The sequence below is a fragment of the Pelophylax lessonae genome, assembly GCF_965119305.1.
Source record: "Pelophylax lessonae genome assembly, chromosome: 1".
Taxonomy (NCBI): domain Eukaryota; kingdom Metazoa; phylum Chordata; class Amphibia; order Anura; family Ranidae; genus Pelophylax; species Pelophylax lessonae.
In genome coordinates, this window is record NC_138768.1 from 811039233 (window position 1) to 811065193 (window position 25961).

General features: G+C 44.6%; 1 protein-coding gene across 1 annotated transcript in view; it reads right to left on the bottom strand.

The window, feature by feature from the left end:
• NSD2 (nuclear receptor binding SET domain protein 2) overlaps nt 1-25961 on the bottom strand; it is a 162061-nt gene that overhangs the window by 36834 nt on the left and 99266 nt on the right. The window contains exons 10-18 of the mRNA XM_082252839.1: nt 22967-23088; nt 22776-22877; nt 13923-14046; nt 11794-11994; nt 5973-6152; nt 2646-2802; nt 2224-2429; nt 1913-2016; nt 582-851 (exon numbers count right to left, since the gene is read on the bottom strand). Of these exons, the coding sequence (XP_082108965.1) occupies nt 582-851; nt 1913-2016; nt 2224-2429; nt 2646-2802; nt 5973-6152; nt 11794-11994; nt 13923-14046; nt 22776-22877; nt 22967-23088 (1466 nt within the window). The remainder of the gene's footprint in view (nt 1-581; nt 852-1912; nt 2017-2223; nt 2430-2645; nt 2803-5972; nt 6153-11793; nt 11995-13922; nt 14047-22775; nt 22878-22966; nt 23089-25961) is intronic.

Sequence of the window (25961 nt, forward strand, 5' to 3'; positions counted from 1 at the left end):
ATACTTTTTTGCACACTTTGGGCCCTTTAGTACCAATTGAACATCGTTTCAACGACACCAACCACCTGAGTATTGTTGATGACCATGTCCATCACTTTAGGACTACAGTGTACTCATCTTCTGAGAGCTACTTCCAGCAGGATAATGCACCATGTCACAAAGCTCAAATCATCTCACCGCTGGTTTCTTGAACATAATGAGGTCACTGTACTCCAATGGCCTCCACAGTCACCAGATCTCAATCCAAAAGAGCACCTTTGGGATGTGGTGAAACGGGAGATTCGCATCATGGATGTGCAGCTGACAAATCTTTAGCAACTGTGTGATGCTATCATGTCATAGGGACCAAAATCTAAAAAATATTTCCAACACCTTGTTGAAACTTTGCCTTCAGAGCGGTCTTAATTCTTTGTGGCAAAGGGGGGGGGTTAACAAGGTGTACCTAATAAAGTGGCTGATGAGTGTGTATGAACATTTAAAAAGGTTAAAAAAAAAAAGAGAAGGTTTATAAGAGAAGAAAAACCCCCCCCAAAACAATGGTTTACTACTTTTTACTACTATATACTCCATTTGCTGCTCACCTTCTTTATCTTTCGTGTGGCTATCAGCCCCCATCCTTTGCCTTCAGCCTTGATGATCTTGGTCTCAGGATACTGGCGCTTAGTAAAACACTGATTCTGACACCTCCCCCCAGCAGGACACACTTGAGGGTGGCACTCATACATCAGCATACGGTTTAGACATTCAGAGTCAAATCCACAGGGTTTATCGCTCGACGGCTTACAATTGCACTTAGGAATTTCAGCGATATCAGCAGTGTAAACTTGAACTTTGCCGTACGGCTTATTCACCTGCAAAGCAGATGGAATAAAGAATCAGTGAGACAATAATTAAGGGTTCAACAATATTTCTTTAACCACTTCCCCTCTGCAAGATTTTACCCCCTTGGTGACCAGGCAAGGCCATTTTTTGCTATTCTGCACTGCGCTAACTGGTATTTGCGTGGCCATGCAATACAAACATACTTTATATCCACCCGAAAATAGAGATTTATTTTGGTGGTATTTGATCACCACTCGGTTTTTTTTTTATTTTGGTGCTTAAAAAAAAATAAAAGAAAAGCCTACATTATGGGAAAAAAAAATTTTTTCTACTTTCTGCTATAAAACACATACATTAAAAAAAAAAAATGTTAAAAATAGATTTTCTTCATAACATTTAGGCCAAAATGTATTTTGCTACATATCTCATAAAAAAAAAAAAAAAAAAAAAAAAGCAAGACCAATAAGTGTATATTAATTGATTTGCACAACAGCGTCTACAAACAGCTATATATTGTCTTTTTTTTTTTTTACTTTTACACTAGTAATGACGGTGATCAGCGACTTATAATGGGACAGCGGGCAAAAAATTACACTTTGAGGGAACTGGCTAACTGCCACTGTACCAATGACACTGGCTGGAAAGGGGTTAACATCTGGGGCAAAGTGTTAAATGTGTGGTAAACAAGGTTTACTGCGTGCTAAAGTGACTTTGCAATCTGCCTGTTTTTATACAGTGCTTTGCAAACTGACACATCGCCGCTGTCAAAGAGCGGTGTGTTTACATGCACAAAGCTCTCCTCTCATGCCCTCTGCCGACCTGCGGGTTCTGGCCATAAATCATTGGACGGGAACCAGTGATCGGCATGTGAAAGCACAACCAGGTGTGCACCCCCTACCTGGAAATGCAGAATCATGTATGTAAACACATGATTCTGAGCAGCTGTACTGTAGCAGTAAAGCTACAGCGTGCAGCAGGCAAGTGGTAAAGAATTAGGCACACCATGACCTATTCAATGTATATGGACAGAAAGAACATCAAGCATTATCAACAGAGTAAACTATCCACTATTTTTTGTTAATATTTATACCTTTATGTGCTTATATGGTGGTGGCTTTTTTTCATTTTCCTGAGTTTCTTTTGCTTTCCGCTGTGATTTTATCTCACAGAAACGATCTTCTGCTTCTTGCAAAGCTGTTAAGTAGTAAGAAAAAAGGCTGAATAAAAGCCTGATTGGGATCAAAAACCGTTTTCCATCAAATATTTTCATTAATGTTAAAATATTTTGACATGGCATTGTCCTATTCAGAAAAATTTTGGGGATCTTAAACAATGACCCACATTTGGGGTCCTAAACAGTACCCAGCTCCACTGCTTAACATAGTTACTGTACAGACATACCATTTTTAAAGACCTTGCCAATGCTTTTTACACCGTGATGTTTGCTTCCTCGATCGCCCTCCATGTAAGGGAAAACTCGAGCATGGTGGGTCCAGTAATAGTCTTTGGAACCAAAAAAGAAAACTGGGAACTCTCCAATCTCGTGCTTCATGTTTTGAATATTCGGAGGAATGTTTTTGGGGTGACACACTTCTGCAGGCCACCATCTGTTTTTCAAACATAAAGCAATTTGAATGCACTTGATAAAGAAAGACAATGTGTTTACTCAGCAATTAACAGTCCTCATAAAATAAAGTGTTCCAAATAAAAAAAAAAATGGGGGGCAACCTTACAACACAAACAATGGACAGGTCTGAAAGATCTTTGGGTCAAGGAGTAAAGACCAACATTTTTTTAAAATGTAATAGTGATGGCAACCATACCTGTAGTTGCCCAGTTTCACCCAAATGATGTCTTGGTATCGTGGTTTTTTTCCTGCTCTGCAGTCATTGCAAAACCAGGTTCCCTCGGGCATTTCAATATTCAAGCATTCGGGGTGAAAAGCAGAGGGACAAGACTCACAGCACAAGAGACTTCCACCTGTACCAAAACAAATAAGGGAGACCCACAATTTACACTTCACTTGCAAAAAAGAAAAAAAAAAAAAAAACACTGACTGGAACTGCATATTATCAGGACTACTAAACTGTTAATACACGACTCGATAATTTTAAAGTTGTTGCAAAGGCTTAAAGTGTAACTAAACCCACATCATAAAATATCAAAATGGTGTACTACATGCTGTTCCTATTCCATCACTATGAGATTTGTTTCCTGCAAAAAAATAAATAAATATGGTTGATCCTGTTTTCTATATCCCACTCCTGTCGAAGTCCCCGGGATTCTGGGGTAATGCAAGCCGGGAGACCTCCCAAAATTTCAAAGGGAGGTTTCTGTAAAGCTGAACGCACCACATTAAGATCCCAGGGCGGCAATACAGCCTGCACTGAAGGAAGCAAATGTCGGACAACCTGAAGAAAGGTACGCACCAGGGAGTGGGAGGCCAAAGGTCGTTTGAATAAGACCACCAAAACAGATGCCTGGCCCTTGATGGTACTCAAGGCCAATTTCTGTTTACACAACACCCCCCGGGTGCGTGGACGCAGACCCAGTAGCGTCATTATATACTAAGCTCACCCGGAAATACATAACCAGGGGAGGCCGCCAACTGCAATTCCGCAAAGGGGACGCTGACCAGGGGCCCACAAATGGACCACCTACTGGACCCCGCAAAAAAACAAGGGGGGGGGTCGCCCTACATAGAGGGCATAATAGAAATTTGCCCCCTTAAAAGGGGACACGCAGGCAGGGTACCCCGATTGTCCCACATCACTAAAAGGGTCAGGGTGGGCCCATACAATAATGGTGGCAAGGCTTTTAAAAAATTAACTGCCCCCCACAGCGCCATCCCTTCCAAGGGAGGCGCCAAGCTGGCCACATGGACTAGCAGGCACCAAGCTGCGGCCTAAATGTGTGTGGGAGGCCCAGTCGCAAGTGCACAGATCCCAGCCCGGCAGATGTCCAAAGGATGAGTGGGGGCTTCAGCTAAACACACTAGGGCTGCCCCCCCAACAGAGGCGCCCGACTCGGCCGCATGGCCTAGTAGGCCCGCAAGCCACGGGCTAAATTTGTGTAGGCAAACGAGAACCAGCGGAGCCGACAACCCAGGGGCAGCGGAGGGGAGGGTGGATGCCTTGACAGGAGGCAGTGGCTTCAGCCACCCTCACAGGGGCCGCCTCATGCAGTTTCCGACTATTCGACTAGTAGGCTGTAAAGCCGCGCCCTAAATTTTTGGCTAAGTCCGGCCGCGCTAGACGCGTACCCGCAGATGCTAAGTTTTCGCTCCCCCAGCCCAACAATCGCCGCAGGGAACCCAGAGGACATCCCTGTCCTAGTCACCAACACCCAGGGTAGCAGGAAATTTGTGTCAGGGAGGGAACTTGGAGCTTGATAAGTAGAGAGCTTATCTATTCAGACCCCAGCTCTGCAAGTTTCTTGCCTTTTCTCCAATCAGCTCACACACAGTGTATGCCCAGACTCCCCACCCACTCCTGAATGAAAAATAAAGCTTTCTAACACGATGTGCACTTTCTAGAGTGTGTAGAAAGAGAAAGACTGCATATATACATGCAAGACATGAGTTTACATCTACTTTGACTTTTTATCCTAATGCATTAAGGTAATAAAGAAAAAAAAAAAAAAAAACTTAACATGATCAGCCCCTGCTATATACCCATCAGTTCCATCTCGATCCAGCACTGCTGCTCTCAGGTCAGAGCTGCACACACAGCCCAGCTTGGGAGAGAGCCTGCACAAGGGTCCCCATAGCAAGCAGGTTGCTATGATGGCACAGGCAGAAGGAGAGCCTAGAACTCAAGTGGAGGAACCCTAGAAGAAAAGGTTTAGGGCCAGAGCAGGCAAGTATAATAGTTTTTTACCTTTACAATCTCTTTAAAGCAATATTATGGGTGTAATATGAAATTATGTTCAGAACTCGAATAGTATTCTATACAATGCCCCTCTAATTATTGTATAAAGATTTAAATGTTTCTGAAGAGTTAGAATCAATGATAAATTAAGCATAATCCTGTTGTAAAGCATTCTGAGCTTAAGACTAGAGAGATCAGGAATTTTGGGCTCACTTGCTTGATACTTGTTCTAGGTCAGGGATTCAACATATTTATGGAGAAACGGTCCCTTCGTCCATTCAGGACCAAGTGACTAGCAAGCAGTCTTGAAGCTAGCAAATCGCTAGGTCAAAGCGCTGTCATCACATGACCAAGGCTGGCCAAAGATGGATCTTTGTTATTTGATAAGCCTGACCAGGCTGATACAAAAAAATAAAAAAATGACTGGATTTCCCCATACACACAAACGGGTGGATGGAGGAATCCTGCCCATTGTGCTACTGTATTCTGACAGCAAGGAGTCCACTGTGGTCGGAATACACTGATCAGCACTCCAGATGACTGGCTGCAATACACTGAACAAATGAAATGTTTCCAATATACTCGTACAAGAGAAGCTGATCATTGGATTGAATGTGAACAGCCATTGATGGATCAAAATTCATCTAGTCCTTACTGACCGGCCATTTTTTTTTTTTTCCAATCTAAAGCCAGCTTAAGGGGTGACATCACTGCTAACTCTAAGCTCTAAGACATCAGATTTGGTACCAGGACAGGTTAGGAATTGCTAGAGAGGTTACGTATCTGGATCAAGGGGCAATGTGAGCATTGCCTTAAGCCAGGCAACTAAGATTTTTTAAAGCCATGGTGGCCCCCTAATTCTTTTACGGTCTAACATGTTTCTAAATTATGAAGCAGATTCATCAAAATATTTGAAACGCTGAAAGAATGACTAATACAAATATGGAAGCTGCCATTGCCAACTAAGGCTTCATGCACACTGGAGCTCTTCTAAACGCTATTCTTTTGGCAGGAGAAAAGCAGCTTCAAAGTACTCCTAAGCCGCGTTTTTTCCCGAACGTGAATAGGTGCACCACACGTTTGAGCATTTATTCAGTTCTTTAGCCAGGGTATTAACTTATTCTGGCAGTTGAAATGAAAAGAAAAAAAAAAAAAAAAAAAAAACATTTAAGCGCTAAAGGCACCTACTGGTAATATGCATTTTAGTTTAGAACATCCACAGAGAAATCTCCAGAACAAAATTCTAATCAACATAAAATCAAAAAGAAAAGGCAGTCTCACCTTTGGAGCATATGAAACACCAGCTCGCATTGACATGAGCATGATGGCTGTTACCCCTCTTGGCAGCAAAGTGTGCAGTACAGATGATGTTGGAATGTGACAGCACTGTGCATCCCGCTGCGATACAGGACTCCCCACAGTGGTAAGCAACTGGGCAGCGGACGCAACGTATCAGTTTATCTGTTAGACATAAACAACTGCTTAGAATTAATCAACAGCCAAAAGCACAAAACTAAAAACACACAGACACCATGCACAGATAGACATCAGCTAAAAAATATCTGGCCTTATTTTATCAAATGCAATATAGCAAGAGCTATTCCTTAAAGCGGAGTTCCAGCCATTTACTCACCTGTCCAACGGTCCAGCGATGCAGCCGCCGGAAGCCTCGATCCTCTCCCTCGGCGCCGGCATCACTGCTGTGGGCACCCGGCTGTTACAGTTTGCGGCTTCACAGCTGGGTACCCACTGCGCATGCGCGAGTCGCGCTGCGCGCCGTGATTGGCCGGCAATCTTCTGGGACCTCTGACGTGTCCCAGAAGATTGCAGGGAGGGAGGGGGAGAGGAGAACTTCCGCTCAGGGCGCCGCGGCGCTCCGAGCGGAAGTGGGAGCGGGTACCTGTCAAAACTAGGCACCCCCCCCCCCAAAAAATGACATGCCAAATGTGGCATGTCGGGGGGTCAGGACTCCCTAAAGCGGAAGTTCCACTTTTGGGTGGAACTCCGCTTTAACTGCTGCATCCACTCAGTCAGTGCTGGTAAATATGCACGTGGGAAGTTTCTTGAAAGCTACAGTTTTGATCAGTGGCATTAGTGCAGAATTTATTTTTTTGCAATTCTTTTTTAATGCATGCGAAGCCAGTATTGTACTCCATTTATAGAATATTGATAAAGATCCATATATTTAATGACCAAAAAAGTAAAGTTACACCCAAGCACATAAACCCCCCCCCCCCCCAACGTATACAAGAGTAAACGCATAAAGTTGGGGAGTGCCTACGCACGAAAACATCGATTGCAATACATGCGTTACATATCGACCATACAGGCTGGAGCGCAAGCAATAATTTTAGCACAAGACCTCCTCCGTAACACTAAACTAGTGTCCAAAAGGGGGCGTTTGAAGCATTACATATAGAATATACAGGATACTAAAGTTTATGGCTATTTCACGGGGGGGCACACAAAATTAAAGTGATTGTAAAGTCTTTTTTTTTTTTTAAAGAAACATGTTATATTTACCTCCTCTGTGCAGTTGGTTTTGGTTTTGCACAGGGCAGCCTAAATTCTCCTCTCGAGTCCCTCGTTGCAGCTCCTGGCCGCTCACTCCTGTCTAGTGCCCCTACAGCAAGCAGCTTGCTATGGGGGCACCTAAGCCGAGCTGCAGCTTCGTGTGTCCCATTCAGACACGGAGCTGCCATTCGGTCCCCTGCCCCCTCCTGATTGGCTAACTAACTTTGAGAGCCAATGGTGCCCCAGGTGTGTCCAAGCCAATCAGGAGAGAGAGTCCCCAACAGCTGAGGGACTCGTGGACATCGCTAAACAGAGGAGGACCTCAGGTAAGTATTCGGGGTGCTGGGGGGCTGCTACACACAGGTTTTTTTATCTTCATGCAAAGAATGCATTAAGATAAAAAAAAAAACCTTCTGACATTTACAACTCCTTTAAGGTTTGGCAAGTTGGGTATTCATTTACTCGGTGCCACCTCGCCTTTTTATATTTTATTGCGTTTGTTTTTTTTTTTTTACTGAAAATGTGCACTTCCTAGCAGTAATGTGCTTTCAGAAAATAATGGGAGTTTTGACTTACCTTAAAATCCATTTCTCTGATGTTCATCGATGCTCCTGGGTCATACTCTTTCCCCCCTCCCCCCTACAGGAGTAAAATACTAGGCAGAAAAAAAAAAAAAGTCTAGCTACGCCTATAGGCAGTCCCAGGGGGTATACTCCCTCTCTCTGCTATAGGTACTCAGGTTTGTTACAAGCAGTGTAAGAAGAATTACAACTCCACAGAGGGCTGGGTGCTGTGTCAGTTGAACATCAGAGAAATGGTTTTTACAGTAAGTCAAAAATCCCACCTCTCTCATTCGTTCATTGACGGACACAGCTCCTGATCTTCTTAACCATTGGGATGTCCCAAAGTGTTAAACATGAGGGGTGGGAACAGCGAAAAGGTAATTCCCAAGGGTAAACTATAGCTAACCAGGAGCTCTATCAAAACAACTGGAGCTCACCTGAAGAAAAAAACCAAACACACACACACCACAACAATACACCCTCAAAGAGGACCAGAGCCTCTAAACCACATCCTGCATAAACCTTGCGGCCAAAGGAAGCATCTGCAGACACCAACAGATCCACTTTATAGAACTCTGTGAAAGTGTGCACAGACGACCAGGAGGCCGCCATGCAAACCTGCCTTAAAGATGCCTAATGACAGAAGGCCCATGAGGCACTGAGCAACCGAGTAGAATGCGCCGATAGGGAAAGGAGGAACCTGACCCTGGATAGAATAGACCTAAACCACCGTCTGTCTGATCCATCTGGAAAAGGGTCACAGAGAAAGTGGACAACCCTTTCTGAGGCCCATCAGTGAGCACAAAAGGGAGTCTACCTTCCAAAAAGACTCCGTAGCTGTTAGCTACACCATAATTGCCCGGTCCACATCCAAGGCATGCAAAGCAATTTCTCTCAGATGTGTTGGTCTGGGACACCGGGAAATGAAAATCGGAGACAGCCTGAGGAAGGGACGACGAACCAGAGCGAAGAACCCCAACTAAAACGTGGACAGCATAATGCTGCCAATTCCGACACCCCGCGCACATATGTGAAAGCCCCCAAAAAGACCACCTTCTGGGACAGTAAGCAGGGGAATCCCCCTGAAGATTCTCAAAAAGAGGCTTCTGGTGGACAAAGCACCAAATCGACCTCGGCAGCAACAGGAGGTGTCACGTGCCTATCTCTCTGAAGAAAAGTATGCACCAGGGAGTATGTGACCAAAGATCATTGAAATAAGACCGCTAAGGGCAACACCGGACCCCTGATAGTACTCAAGGCCAGTTTCTGATCAACCCCACGTTGAAGGAAGGTCAAGATCCAAGCCACCGAACAAGACCAATAGACTCACCACGCACGATAGTAGATCTTCATAGAAGTAGGTTTCCTAGCTTTTAACAGTGTTGGAAACACGGACTCACAACTGTAAAGCAGGATGGAAGATTGGTCCTTGGGACAGCAGATACTCTCTGAGAGGAAGCTTCCAAGGAACGTCAACCTCCAGCTGCACCAGATCGGCTTACCAAGCCTGGCAAAGCCAGCCCAGTCCACAAAGATCACCGGAATCTCTTCTTCTTTAATCCTGTGTAGAAAACTTGGCAGAATCTTGAGAGGAGGGAAGGCGTAAATCAGACGATACTGACCCCATGGGGCCATCAGCGCATCTGTGGCGTCCGCCAGAGGATCTCATGACCAAGCCACTAACCTCTGCACCTTTCTGTTGAGCCGGGAAGCCAACATTACACCGGGGATGCCCCACCAGAGACAACTGATGAAATCACCTCCGGATGAAGGGACCACTCCCCTTGGACCAGTGCCTGCCGACTGATGTAATCTGCCTGCCAGTTTTCGACCCCGGGAATGTGTACGGCAGAGAGGGCCGGAACGAACCGCTCTGCTCACCTTAAAATGCCGGCTACCTCCACTTCCTGTGCCCCATGGTAACGGGCATAAGCCATGGCACTGCTCAATAGAATACGCACTGGACATCCCTTAAGACGATCAGTCAAATGTTCCAGGCACAGTCTGATCGCTCCCAGCATAAGTTGGCGGGGGGGGGGGGATGGTGAGAGATTAAGGGGGGCGCCTGATGGGAAGGAAGGGAACCCGGGGTCCGCCCGTCCCAAGGAGGGGTCCATGTCCACCCCAAAACCCTCCAGGTGGAGAGGGGGGTAGACGACAGCTATTCAACATGCAAGGAACTAGGTGGGCACCACTCCAGACATAACCTCCTCGCCATCGAAATGGGGGCTGTCGGCCAGGAGGAACGCCGCGATTTGGGCTGAGACCCAGTCATATGTGACCTCGCGAGACGTTTAACTTACAAGCCAGCCCCCGTTTGGTGGGGCTATGTCGAGGCCGACCTAGTGCGGAGCTGAGGTCTGCGTGCGCTCACTGGCCAGACTGGGGTGATCACTGGATCTAAATCAGCAGTTCTCAACTCCTGTCCTCAGGACCCAATAACGGGTCAGGTTTTTAAAATAACAAACACATCACAGGTGATATAATTTGTTACTTAGTGATTGCAGTATTCTAGTCTGCATCTCCCCAAGGTAATACTTAAATCTAGCCTGTTAGCGGGTACCGAGGACAGGAGTTGAGAATCACTAATCTAGATTATCCAGCCCGCCGCCCAGTCCGGCAAAGATCCCAGCAAGAAACTAGGTCCTTACTCCTGACTAGGCAGAAAAAAAAATTGAGTACCTATAACCGAGAGAGGGAGTATACCCCTGGGACTGCCAATAAGCGTTTTCTTCTGCCTAGTGTCTTACTCCTGTAGGGGGCAGTATAACCCAATGGTTAAGACGATCAGGAGCTGTGTCCATCAATGAACAAAAGAGAAATATAATGTAATGTATAAGGTCACCACCTATATGCTTACGATCAATAAATGATGTATTACATGCTGTTCGTACTCACTCTTATGGGATTCATTTTCTATATTCTGCAAAAAACATGGTTGGATCCTACTGCTCGCTCTCTCACCCAATGTCTGCTGGCACCTGCCGATGCTTCGGTACCACAGGCAAAACAGCGGATTGCCTATGTAAACAAGGCAGATCGCCGTTCACTCACTACAGAAGACACGGATCCTGTGTGCCTACCAAACAGAAACACCGATCCATGCCTTCTAGTACAAGCACCTCCCTCAGAGTAGTAAAGCACTGGTCAGGCACACATTTAACCCTTTGATCGCCGATGTTAACCCCTTCCCAACCAGTGTCATTAGTACAGTGACCGCACCAATTTTTTTAGCACTGATCAAGAGTGTCAGTGTCCCGAATGTCCAACGCAATATTGCAGTCCCACTATTAGTCACTAATTGCCGCCAGTTATATATTGGCCTAAATGGAAGAAAATAGTTTTACATTTTTTTATTATTGGGTATGTTTTATAGCGAAAATTAAATATATTTTTTGTTAAATTTTTTTAATTTATAGCCCAAAAAATAAAAAAAAAAAAAAAAAAAAAACCGCAGAGGGGATCAAATACCACCAAATGAAAGGTGTGTGTGTGTGTGTGTGTGTGTGTGTGTGTGTGTGTGTGTGTGTGTGTGTGTGTGTGTGTGTGTGTGTGTGTGTGTGTGGGTAAACCTTCTGGAGGTCAAGTGGTTGTAAACCTCAGAATTGAAAACATTAAAGTATATCTTTCTAAAGTATATATCTCTTTCTAAAGTATGTAATCGCCTCAGTCAAAGCACCTAGTGTGATTTCTGTCATTCCTCTGCATTCCGACACATTTGACAGTCTATGTAGACACTGGACAATTCCTGCACCGATAACTAGTTGGAATTGTCAGTCTGTCACAGGAATGTTTGCACACAATGATCGAAACTAACCTGCTTCCTGGCATGGAGTCAGTAAGGGAAACAGCAAGTGATTTAAAAATACAAATTACTGGAATGCACAGGTAATAAAAACAGCTTGCAATATAAATGGACATTAAAAATATAAACATGACTTTTGGCAACAGATAAGCTTTTACAGGTTAAACACAGATCAGATTAATTTTGTGTAGACATCCTTAGTGAAAGAAGTGTAGCTCACTTTTTATAACTCTGACGCTGTTGGACTTCGACACAAGGCAGCTTGCACAGTGGTGAAGAGAGCAGCGGAAGCCTTTGTTGTCAAACACAGCCAGAGGGTACTTCCTCAGACAAGACTCGTGGTAGAACTTTCCACAATTTAACGCACTGCACCGTTTGGCTTCTGCATCCTTCTGCTTGCATATAAAGCATGTGTGAATACCTTCACAGGGACAGAAAGTGTGTGAGAGAGAATCCAGGCATTAACAGGAAAAAAATAAATAAATAAAAATACAAGCACAGGGTAATTCACACGCAAAATTCAATACATCATTACATGAAGAATACACAGGGCTGCTTTTTCATGGGGAACAGTGAACCAAGCCTAACAGGCGGCTCAAGCTGCATGAACAAACATTTTTATTCATGCAACCAGAATTCCTGTGAGAATGACCCCCTATTTATGTTATTTTTTTTAACAATTTTCGTTTTATTTATTTTGAACAGTCCTGTGAGAGCCGGTTCACACTACCACGACCAGAAAGTCGCCCCGTGACTTGGAAGAGACTTGTGCACTACTTTGAAGAGATAGGCGACTTTGTCTGTGGGCAATGCCTGGCTAATCTCTTTCTTCTTCCTGGAAAGTCTGATAACAAGTCGTGTCAATTAAGATAAGGAGGCGACTCCCATTGAAGTATATGGGACAGTCGGATCACAGGTCGCCTCAAAAGTAGTACAGGACCCTTTTCTGAAGTCGGAGCGACTTCAGTAGTGCCAATTAAGACGGCACTGATTAACATTGCTTTTGTTATGTCAAGCGACCTGGGGCTACACAAGTTGCCTCACAAGTCATGCTAGTGTGAATGGGCTCTGAAAGTTGGTGAAATATCTGGGCTCTAAATAGACAGCCAATGTCTCACTTTTGAGAAAGAGAAAGATTGAGGACACCGATTCCGCAATCCTCTCCCTGCAGCACTAGGCTGCAGAGGCGCTCCATACAGGGACACCCTTACACAGAGGCTCCTTGTACATTCATAAACTGAAGCATTTGTAAACACAGGGAGGTCCATGGGGGGGGGATTGATTCCAGAAACTGCACCCACTCCTGCTGCTCCTGAGCACCCTGTTGAGCTTATGGGGCCTGGACCCTGTACAGAAGGCCAGGTGTTACTCCCTTATAAGTGGCCCTTAGCTGTACATGCTGGTAAGTAAACAGCTGTATTCCAACTAGCTGACATTCTCCAAATGTCCGGCTTATGTTGAGGGGGGCATGACAGGAAAAGGCCTACCAATTCCCAATCACACACCATTCTCAGCCAATGGCTGAAAGCATTCCCTGGTGTGTTCTGGCATCCCCCTGTCAGAATACAATAGCTCAGCAGGGGGGGGGATCTCTGTACCAACATTGGATTTTTAGTACAGGATTCTCCGCCTGAGCGCTCCAGTTTTTTTTTTCGTTCAGCCTGCTGGGTTAAATGAAGAAAAAAAAAAAAAAAAAAAAGTGTGTACCAGGATGGACACCAAGAAAGTATTGGTTACCGAGTACCATACACAACCCTATAAAACAATGTGTAAATCATAGGAAAAATTGCAACAGGGCAATACCAGTTAAAAAAAAAAAAAAAAAATAGGCTTGGTTTTCTAAACAGAGATATAGGGATTTTGGTGCCAGGAATAAAAAAAAACTGCTTCGACATGAGACCTTTGAAGCATAATACTAGTATATATTTAAGGCATCAGAAGTGTTCATTTCAAGCCTAGGGCACACGATGAGATTATCGGACGAATGGTCTTCCATTTCTTTTTTTTGCATGCTAGTCGTATTGAAAACAAATCGGTTACTAAAGTACGAAAAGTTTCGTACTGCAGAATAAAAACGAAAGGGATGTAATGTATTTGTATTGTAGACGAAAACTGTACTAATTAAGCAAAAATCGTACGAGAAAAAAAAATTGACGTTTGACCCTTCAGAAAATTGACGCAAACCATGTACGAACGATCAGATTATCGTACGATCCCTTAGAAAGCGGTATTTTTTGTACGGTATTCCGATAGTGTGTAAGGGACTTTAGGTTCCTCCCATAGATACTTTGGTTTTGTACATATTCCGTTTAAAAATGCGCTTAAAGAGAAGAGAAGAGACCCACTCACCTGATTTACACTCTACACACAGAAATTGGCCGCTTGGCCTTTCAGAGAGCCCGATACATGACAAATGGAAAGCAGAGAAGCATAGGCCTTCACACAGCAAGAGGTCCCCAGTTTTCTCACACACCTAAAAAACACAATAGTAGATTAATGAGGATCGGAATTTTTGCAGTGCTATACAGTGTTGCACAATGGAGTATTACTATCTCCACATGTAAAACAAGGGGACAAGAGAACTAAAAGGGAAGAAGAGTTTCATATTTGGACGTGGATCTGAGGTCTGCTGTTTCAGCCACAGTGTGCTGTGGATGCTGGTTACCCCCGAGAGGGGACAGCTCTCTGGTAAGTGAGGTACAAGAGGGGGAGCACGTTTTTGGAGCACCACCATCAAGCACTACCTTCAAATAAGTTGGAGCACCTTTAAAGGTCACATGCCACTTTGGGAGTATGATGAACTTTCTAATGAACCAGCTTTGAATATTTTTTATTTTCGAATTTTTTTACGCATGATTGTGAAGCACTTTTAAAGAGCACCAGCCACTTTACTAGTCACAGAAAGACTTATTTAACGCAACTTTTTAAGCTTATGTATACAGTTGTCGTTTGTTGCCCTTTTCATATGATTTTTTTGTTTCTATCATTAGATACGTTTTGTAAGGTTTTAACCTTTTTATAAGCACCAGCCACTTGCTATATATAGTTCCATTTCATTTTAGGATAGTTTTGGGAATCAATCAACATTCATTAGCATGCACAGATAGAATTTTAGCACTATGCACTTTATAGCATTAACACGCATACCAGAGCAAAAAATTGTTTCCATGGTCACACATACATTTATCATCAAACAACCCTTTGGCGGCTGTTTAAAGTGGCGGCAGCCGCAGCTTTGGTCACTGCACAGTACCATATTAAGCATGGCACGGACCAGCGTCAGCATTTTAAATATATCAGTTTTACTGTTGATACAGCTCCTCACATCCAAGAATAAGGAAATCAAATGCAAGCAACTATAAAGTTGAAAAACATGAAGGGTTTGTAGTTCTGTTCAGCCAGTCTTGATTCTTAAATTACATATAACACAAAGGTAAATGACAGCCCACTCCCTCCATCCTTCATGCCCACTAACCAGCTAAAGACAATGGGGGAAGGAGATTACATGTAAATTGGAGGCTTCACTTCTCTCCTATTCTAAAGCCTCGTACACACGCAACGATTGTTGGCCGTGAATTTTCGGCCAACGTCCGATCGGCCGATTGTCGGCTTGTTAGTATGCTTCCGACAACCGACTGCGACTTTTCGGCCGAACAAAATCTGGTGTGCATGCTATCAAATTTTTGTTGGCCGTCAACAGAACGGCCGATTTTCCATCAGTCAGTATAGATTTCGGCAGACAAAAATCAGATGAGCAAGACTGGGCATGCTCAGAGAAGAAAAAGCACACGGAAAGTAAACCAGCACATGACATCACTTCTGAAGTTGGTTGTTGTTGGCCGAGAAAATTTGTGTGCAGTCTAGAGCACATTTCAACCAACACAACAACACTGGACAAAAGACGGCCGATCGGTCGGCCAACAATCGTTGCGTGTGTACGAGGCTTAAGACACAGACTGTAGGGGCGTGAAACAGCCTGTGACTGGCAGAAATCCACCCACACCATGTTACTGGCAAAAAATAATAATGATTTGATTTCAAATATATATTTATACGACTGAAAAACGGAATTTTTGTAAAATCTTACCTGTAAAATTCCTTTCTCTGAGTCCTCCGACAGTCACCGCCTCTTCATATTCGTCACATATGGGGTATTAGACTTTGCTCCGAAGGAGTAGCTAGGCAACAGAATATGTTAACAATAAAGCTTTTAACATATCCCACCCTCAAGGGGTGGTCCCCTCAGTCAATACCCTCCTACTTCCTGCAACCATATCTCAGTTTTAGTGGAATAGCAGTAGAGTATACAACCAAACCCCAAAAGAGGGGCGGGGGCGGCGACTGTCGGAGGACTCAGAGAAAGGAATTTTACAGGTAAGATTTTACAAAAATTCCGTTTTCTCTTACGTCCTCCGACAGTCGCCGCCTCTTCATATTCGTCACATATGGGGACGTCCCAAAGCAGTGCAAACATGAGGGGTGGGAAACGCATCCGCGCCGAAAGGCAACGCAGTCTCCGCATCAAGGAAAGGAACCTTACCAAAGGAAGGAAACCAGCTGGGCAACAGCAAAAAACAAGTGCTCAACAGGAGCAACAACCCAGGAAAAGACAAATAACCAGGGGATACAAAACCTATCCCAACAGCCAGGAGCCCCCAACAAGGGACCCTAGGGAACAGCCGCACTAAGAACCTTGCGGCCAAAGGAAGCATCTGCCGATGCCTGAACATCTACTTTGTAGAATTTTGTGAAAGTGTGCACGGTCGACCAGGTCGCCGCCTTACACACCTGGGCTACAGAAGCCCCATGACGACAGGCCCAAGACGTACTCAGAGATCTAGTAGAGTGCGCCTTCACAGGCACAGGGGGGAACCTTCCCCTGCAAAGCATAGGCCTGTTCAATGGTCTGCCTGATCCATTTGGCGATGGTAGAGGCCGAAGCCGCCATGCCCTTCCGAGGACCCTCTGGAAGAACAAACAAGGAGTCCGTCTTTCGAAAAGACTCAGTCGATTTAAGGTAAACCCTTATCGCCCGAACAACATCCAGAGAGTGCAATCTCACCTCCTTTGGATGTTTAGGCTTCGTGCACAACGAAGGCAAGACAATATCCTCATTAAGATGGAATTCCGAAACTCGTTTCGGAAGAAAAGAAGGATTAGGTCGCAAGACCACCTTATCCAAATGAATAACCAGGTACGGAGACTTGCAGGACAAAGCCGCCAGCTCCGACACTCTGCGAGCCGAAGTGATCGCCACCAAAAAGGCGACCTTTTTGGACAACATAGACAACGAGATCTCCCTGATCTGTTCAAAAGGAGCACGTTGTAACACAGATAGAACGAGATTCAAGTCCCAAGGGGGCAGAGGATCCCGCCTAGGGGGAACCAGATGCCGCACACCCTGAACAAAGGTGCCAACCAATGGGTTGGAAGCCACGGGACGTTGAAACAGAACGGCCAGAGCAGACACCTGACCCTTTATCGTAGCCAGCGCCAAACGCTGATCAACACCCGTTTGAAGGAAAGACAGCACACGGGACACCGAGTACGTGCGGGGTGAAAACCCCCTGGACTCACACCAGGCAAAATAGGCCTTCCAAGAACGGTAATAAACCTTCCCTGAGGAAGACTTCCTCGCGTTGATTAAAGTATGAACGACCTCCGGAGAGAGACCCCTCTCCTTCAGGACCTCGGTCTCAACAGCCAGGCCGTCAAAGCCAGCGACTGTAAAGCAGGATGGTATATCGGTCCTTGAGACAGTAGATCGTCTCGAAGAGGTAGACGCCACGGGGCGTCGACCGCCAGATTCACGAGGTCTGCGTACCAGGACCGGCGAGGCCAGTCCGGTGCCACAAGAATCACCGTGTTGCGTTCCGAGTGTAACCTGCGAAGGAACCTGGACAGCAACTGAATCGGTGGAAACACGTACATCAGCCTGTACTGATGCCACGGGGCCACTAACGCGTCCGACGCGTCTGCCCGAGGGTCGCGCGTCCTTGCCACGAACCTCTTCACCTTGTTGTTGAGGCGAGACGCGAACAGGTCCACATCTGGAAGACCCCACTTCGCGCACAACATCTGGAAGACAGCCGGGTGGAGAGACCATTCCCCCTGATCCAGGGTCTGGCGACTCAGATAGTCCGCCTGCCAGTTCTCCACTCCCGGAATGTGAACCGCCGTTATCGCCGGGACATGAGTCTCGGCCCAAGACAGAATGTCGGCCACTTCTCGAGCCGCTCGGGCACTCCTGGTGCCCCCTAGGTGGTTGATGTAGGCCACCGCCGTGGCATTGTCAGTCTGCACCCGAACCGGGCAACCCTGCAGCCGGTCCGTCCAGCGATGAAGACAGAGACTTATCGCACGCAATTCCAGAATGTTGATCGGAAGGGAAGACTCCCCCTCCGACCAAGTCCCCTGGGCGGACAGAACGCCCAGAACTCCACCCCAGCCCGACAGGCTGGCATCCGTGGTGATTACCGTCCACGAGATCGGACGAAACGCCTCGCCCCCGGACACCAACGGGGACTGGAGCCACCACAGAAGGTTTCCTCTGGTGCGATGACTCAACGAGATTTGAAGATCCAGAGATTGAGGTCGCCCGTCCCACCTGGACAGGATCTCCGCTTGGAGACCCCGCGTGTGAAACTGGGCGAAAGGAATCGCCTCGAAGGCCGAGACCATCAATCCCAGACATCTCATACACGTCCGCAGAGACGAGTTCGGAACGTCCCTGAGGGACCTGACTTCCTCCCGGAGAGTCCTGAGTTTGTCTTCCGGCAGGAAGACCTTCGCCTGCACCGAGTCCAGAATCATTCCCAGATAGGGGAGACGAACCGACGGACTCAGTGTCGACTTTGGAAAATTTATCGTCCAACCAAACTCCTGCAGAGTTTGCATCGTGACAGACAGGTCCTTCTCCAGGCCCTGGCTGGTCGCAGACCGAACCAGAATGTCGTCCAGATACCCCAGGACAGAAACGCCCTGGGCCCTCAATAATGCCAGAACCGGTGCAAGCACCTTGGTGAAGACCCGCGGAGCCGTCCAGGGGGATCAGCCCGAGACCCAGTCCGCATGATCCTCTTCATCCGAAGAACTAACTAACGCTGACAAAATAACAGCTAAGTAAAGGTAGAGAGAAAAACTCAAACAAAATTGTAAAAAAGAATAAAGAGTCTGGGACAGAAAGTCTCAGCACAGAGAGAGCCAGCCACTCCTGACAAGCTAGACATTAAAACTGAGATATGGTTGCAGGAAGTAGGAGGGTATTGACTGAGGGGACCACCCCTTGAGGGTGGGATATGTTAAAAGCTTTATTGTTAACATATTCTGTTGCCTAGCTACTCCTTCGGAGCAAAGTCTAATACCCCATATGTGACGAATATGAAGAGGCGGCGACTGTCGGAGGACGTAAGAGAAACTATTTTTACCCTGTATTCCAAGGGCTGGTTTTTATTTTACCATGTGACCAGCAGCAGGGTACTAGAAGCTCCACCTGCTTATGTAAGAACTGGATTATGTGACAGATGTATATCGATTAGAAAAAAGGTACTTAGATTTTTTAATTTTTTTTTTGAGTTACAGTGCCACCATCCACATAAAGAAATAGAAGGGGAAATATAAATTAAACAGGGTGTGTCAAGTATTACTTTAAAGCATGTCTAAACCCCAAGACCATGGTGGTCACTCAAGCTGGACTTCAAATAGATCTCTCTTTGTTGATCTCCGTTACATAGAGGTGACGGGTTTAGTAGTTTACACACAAATAAGAAAGTCTTTGCTTCAGTTAATCAAGGACACCATTTCGGACAAGATCAACAGGCATTTTCAGTATTAAGATATGAGGCTTCCCAGGCTGAGCCCTATCCTTTTTAAGGAAGGTGGGTGCTCTTGCTCCCCTGACATTTATTATGGTGTCCAAAGCAGCTCTGAAGAGATGATATCCCTCAGAGTATGTGAAGCAGGCACTTTTTATGTGCTGGTTCTGCAGTCAAGCACTTGAGCCACAGAGTCCTTCTCATGTTAAGACAAAGAGACTCACTCACCTGAGAAAGAAGCATCAAGACATTAATCCAATCTACACAGAAGCTTGAGACTGCAGGCATGAGCTCCAGATAATGCATGATCTCCAGATTAGATTGAAGAGCAACTGGATCCCTTATTAACCACTTAAGCCGCGGAAGATTTTACCCCCTTCCTGACCAGACCCCTTTTTTCAACTTGCCACTTCGTGACTTTGACAATTGCGCGGTCATGCAATGCTGTACCCAAACAAAATTTACATCCTTTTTTCCCCACAAACAGAGCTTTCTTTTGGTGGTATTTGATCACCTCTGCGCTTTTTTGCGAAAAAATGACATTTTCAACTTTGTCTTTTAAAAAATATCCAATATACTCAATTTATGTCATTTTTTTGGGCCAAAATATATTTAGCTACACGCCCCCTTGAGAACGTCCTATCGACGAAAAGCTTCGGGGAGGAGCCGAACTTACGTCATCCGTCACACCCGGAAATCGGCAGTGCCCGCTCCGCTTCGCTGTCCACGCTGTGGCTACAGGCTATACTTGTTTTTATACTCGGTGAGTTTGATGTGGCTTTTTGATTAAATTGCTTACTGAAAACAGTATCACGCTATGGACCTGTCTTGCCTTCTTTTTCCATCCATAAATACATCTACCCCCTGAGAGTGGTTCCTGTTCAAGTGGCTGTGTATCTATCTACTTTGGTGTAGACTCCATGGCCGGACCTTACTGGAGCTGATATGCTGGGAACAGGCAAAGTAGTCCTATAACTACTTACTGTGCGTCTTCCATTCCTCTCTGGTAAGAGGCTGTATATGGTGGAGGGATTCACAAGCTGTCCGTTTTACCAAGCACCAGGGTGGAAATCTTATATCTAATTTTTCATCATGAACTGTATATGAACTGAGGCTGAACTACAACTGAGAGGGGACTTACAGTTATAGTCATTGTTGCTGCATTATGTGTCATCACAGTTTTACATTTATCTTTTAGCGCGACTCTATTTTATTATATATTTAGCTACATGTCTTTGACAAAAAAAAATTAAATGAGCGTATTTTTATTGGTTTGCGCAAAAGTTATAGCGTCTACAAACTTTGGTGTAAATACTGAAATTTACGCAGCTTTAATTTCTGACTGCCTATCTCATTTCATGAAGTGCTAAAATGGCAAGGCAGTACAAACCCCCCCCCCAAACTACCACTTTTTGGAAAGTAGACATCCTAAGGAATGTCCTGAGAGGCATGTTGAGCTCATTGAATATTTCATTTTTTTTGTCACTGGTGTTTGAAAAAACATTTTTTTTTTTTTTTTTTTTACACAAAGTTGTCATTGAAATGATATATTGCTCACACATTCTTAGCACTGATTACTGTAGTAATGTCACTGGTCCACCCAAAAGTGTCAGTAAGGTGTCCGATCCATCCACCGCAATGTCGCAGTCCCACTAAAAATCGCTGATCGCTGCCATTACTAGTAAAAAAAAAAAAAGACAAATCTTTCCCCTAGTTTGAAGACACGATAACTTGAAGCAAAACCAATCAAAATATGTTTTTTTTTTACCAAAAATATGTAGCAGAATAAAAAAAATTGACCTATAATAATGAAAAGATTTGATTTTAATAAAAAAAAAATAAAAAAAAAAAAAAAATCGCACAGGTGATCAAATACCACCAAAAGAAAGCTATTTGTGGGGAAAAAAAGACCTCAATTTTATTTGGATAAAGCATCGCACGACCGCGCAATTGTCAGTTAAAGTAACGCAGTGCCGAATCGCAAAAAATGGCCTGGTAATTAAGGGGGAAAATCTTCCGGTTCACAAGTGGTTAAAAGGAAAAAATTGCCAGGACTGAAGATCCCAGCAAGGAACTAGGTCCTTACTCCTGACTAGGCAGAAAAAAAACTAAGTGCCTATAGCTGAGAGAGGCTGTAATAGCCCCCTGGGACTGCCCATAGGTGTAGGGAAGCTTTTTCCTGCCTAGTGTCCTACTCCTGTAGAGGGCAGTATAACCGAATGGTTAAGAAGAATCAGAAGCTGTGTTTGTCAATGAACAAAAGAAAAAAGGTTTATTAAAGCTTTCATTCGTCAGAGGAATGGTGACATTGATGCTGAAACGTCTGCTTTTGTCGAACAGGCCTCTTCTTGTTGCCTGAAATGGAGCTAGAATCGGATGCAGAGACCAGTGTTAGACCCTGTTCCTGCTCTGGAGCAAGGGTTGAATTATTGCAATAAGATGGAATGTTGGGTGGGTCTCTGGCAGTGCGAATGTTTGATTGCCGTTTTGTACTGGCTGCCTTTAGCCTGGTCCTTTCAATAATGTACGTGTGCCCAGAAGGTTAAGGCAGCAACCGGGTCATCCACCAGAAGCTCTGTATGGACTAATGTCAAATTTGAAAAGTTTACAGTGGTGAATACAATTCAAATAATCGCCATGATGTTTACCAGTCACAGTCAGACTTATACAGGGCAACAGTCTTACCTTTCACAACGCTAAAATGTATATAAAGCCCAGGCTTTACCATTCCTGTTGGGCTTACCCCTGAAGATGTCTTAAGGGTGTGAGTTCCAAAGGAATGTACCCTGTAGTTGTGCCAATGTGAGCACCCCTGCAGGATCCAGTACCCGAAATGTTACAGGTCATCCCATATTGTGGGGTCTGGGTATGGCTTTCAAGGTTTACCAAGGTTGCACAGATCCTGATACGCTGCTTCTATTTGTGGCATTAGAAGGCATTGAAGTATTTGAAGATAAAATTAAAAAAAAAAAAAAAAAAAAACATTTTCTCTGTGAAAAATGAGTCTACAGCCCAGGATCCATGAGTAATCTGCCTGTCTCCTGTACAATTTAGATATATCTAAGCAGTTTAAAGTACCACTACGATTTTGCTTAGACTGTAGGACAGGAGGTGCAGGATCCTGATAATTTACTAACTACAAGTTACAAAGTAGTAAAAAGCAATGCTAGCATCTTATAACAAACACAGAAAGTACCATTTAAATGCTGCTTGTGCTACTGCACAAAAAAATTTTAACAAATGAAATGCTTGACAAAGGCAAGAAGATTTTCAAAACATTTTACCCTATTGCAATGATAATAAGGCTGTTCATAGCATTGTGTTTTCTTATACTTCTGGTCTAAGCAATCAAACAATGATGCATGTTTGTAGGGTAGTGTAAAATTACCTGGCAGACAAGCTCTTTCTTTGAACTTCCTTTTTCAGACTTTTTTGACATGACTGACTCATCTGCGCTCTCTGATGGGGATTCAGACCTCTCGTCAGATACCTATAATGAAAGCATGTTCTTTATTACCAATCTGGTAGGTTAGCTGGCTCCTTAAATGGCATTAATGCAGCTTGTGTACACTCGATTACCTCATTATCTGCTAGAGACAAGGGATACAGGCTCTTACGGGCACCACGTGCAACTGAGCCCAAATCTGAATTGCGATTCCTCTTCTTCAATGGTTTACAAGCATCGGATAGGTTACTAGCTGCTGCAAAATAAACAGGGTTACATTTCAAGCCTCAAATATTAAAGCAACATGGTAACCCCAAAATATTCCCCAAAGCAGTTTCCTAAAATATAGCAGAGGTATTTCCTTTCTGGTGGTCCACATCTACTCTCCATTTTAAGAACTGCAATCTCTATCAGAAAATTCAGCATTTGGAACTTGTGTCAGATGCCTGTGTCCCACGGTTAAATTTTCCCAACCTCTAATGTCACACTGCTGTGTGTTAAAATGACATGGAGACAAGAAGATAGGACAACAGGCATCCAAGACTGCCAAGATTGTTGAATGCAGTGTTAATTTTTATGTCAAAATTTGATTTAGTTTTAGTCAGTCTTGACTAAAATTCCTTTTTAAATGTAGTCGTATTTTAGTCGACTAAAATCTCTATAGCACATTTTACTCAACTAAAACCAAATGAGTTTAGTTAAATTGTAATGCACAAGTAGAAGTCCACCCTAACACTAAAATCCCTGCATCCAATATCTATAGATATCCATGGTCTTAAGGCCCGTACACATGTACCGATTGTTGGCCGTGAATTTTCGGCCGCCGCCCGATCGGCCGATTATCGGCTTGTTAGTATGATGCTTCCGACAACCGACTGCGACTTTTCGGCCGAACAAAATCTGGTGTGCAGGCTATAAAATTTTTGTTGGCCGTCAGCAGAACGGCCGATTGTTCGTCAGTCAGTACAAATTTCGGCCGACAAAAATCAGATGATCGAGACTGGGCATGCTCAGTGAAGAAAAAACACACGAAAAGTAGACCAGAACATGACATCACTTCTGCAGTTGGTTGTTGTTGGCCGACAAAATTCGTGTGCAGTCTAGAGCACATTTCAACCGACAAAAAGCCAGCCAATCGGTCGGCCAACAATCGGTGCGTATGTACGGGGCTTAACACTAACCTATCTAACCCTGTAAAGAAAAAAATCCTATACCTTTTTTGAAGCCGATCAGACCCGATCCCATGCGGAGCTGTGATCTGCGGCTTTGCTGTGGGAGATGGGTGCAGAAGAGGACACATCCGACAAAGGAAGCCCCATAGTAAGTCTTTGGGTGATGTCACTCCCTATTCATTTCAGAGCCGTTCTCAGCTGTGTCCTCTGCAGAGCTTCCGCCGCTGGAGACCGGATCAGATTGGCTTCAAAAAAAAGGTATGTACCGTATACTGATTTCTTCTTTATAGGGCTAGATAGGTTACAGTTTGTTCGTGGAGGTCTATAGATGCAGGGATTTTAATTTTAGGGTGGACTAACACTAAGCATCTCCCTAAAATTTCCAAACTGAATATATACTCCTGGAGTTCCAAAAAAAAAAAAAAATGTACAAAGTGAACAACATACAGCTACAAAGTTCTACTCGAAATATTGGAAGAGGACTGACTGATTGCTAAGGTTTAGAGCACTTCCCTCTTTTAAAAAATAAAATGTCATATGCATACAAGATGATCAGATACATCCATTAAGTTGCAACTCCAGCCAGATTTTTTTTTTGTTTTAGATAAAAGTGAAGTTTTAAAACCTCTATAGTTTTACTTATGCGATCCCAGACAAAACAAATGTTAGAATTCTAGTCAGGTTTCTAAAGCTATCTGGGCCACAGTTGGCGAGTTTCTCACTTCCCATCCAGATGGTTCGCAAGATGCCTAACCTGCTATTTAAACAGACCGAAAAAGTTTTGAATTGAGCTCTGCTTTAAATGCAGTGCAATGCAAAACAGCTGAACTCTTGATTATCTACAAAACACAAAAAGCCGATGTTACAGGTAGGGACAAATTATGGACTGAATTCAGAGGTCAAATTTACCCAAAAGACACTCTTCTCCATTCATAAGCATGTGTATGGTAGCAGGTCATAACAAAAAAAATAAATAAATAAATCCTTGACGCACAAAAAAAAAAAAGAAAAAAAAAAAAATGTAAAAAAACAGCCCATAAACTAAAATATGGTAACACTGGGTCCAAAAAAAAAGGTTTTCTTTACAAAGAAATAAGCCTATGTAAGATATCTCCCCCGGGTCAGAGTACAGCTGTGGGAGGATAGATTAAGTTTCCTTTCACACGGGCTTTCTGCCCGGCGGACTCAGTTTTGCTCAGCGGGGATCGATCCACCTATCCCTGCTGAGCAAGCAGATGACAGGTCCATCTCCACTCTGTGCTGAGATGGACCTGTCAGATCCACACTCTCCTCTATGGGACATCGGATGAAAACGGACCGCCTGTCCGCTTTAATCCGGTCCTATCCTCCAGACGGATAGAAAATAAGGTTTCCATCCGTCTTGATTTCACGGACAGGATCGGATAGGAGAGCAGGGAGTGTCAACGGACATGTCACCGCTGACATCCACCACTCCATAGGGGTGCATGTAGCATCCGCTTAAGTCCGCCTGAAAAACTGACAGTCCGACCTGATCAGAAAGCCTGTATGAAAGGGGCCCAAGGCTCCCTTCACATAATGGTGTCCCGGATAGCGGGCAGAATCGCAGCGGTTCTGCATCACAGCAAATGGAGGGACATCTATGCGATTCCCGTCCCTTCCAATGGCACCCGAAACGTGGCAGGATTTTGCCACGGTTGTCATCCGTTGAAACATGGTAAAATCGTGCAAACTGAATCGTGGGACGCCTGTCGCCCAAAAGAAGCTCTTGTACTTTGAATCGCCCCGCTATTCTGTTTGCGCGATTTTACCGTGATTCTTCACGCGACAAAAGCAGAAAAATTGTGCCATGTTTGGGGTGCCATTGGAAGGGATGGGAATCTCGTGGGCATCCCGCGATTTGCCATGATTCAGAATTGCGGGGATTTTGCCCGCGATCCAGGATGCCAATATGAGGTCAGGGCCTAAGGAATGCTGA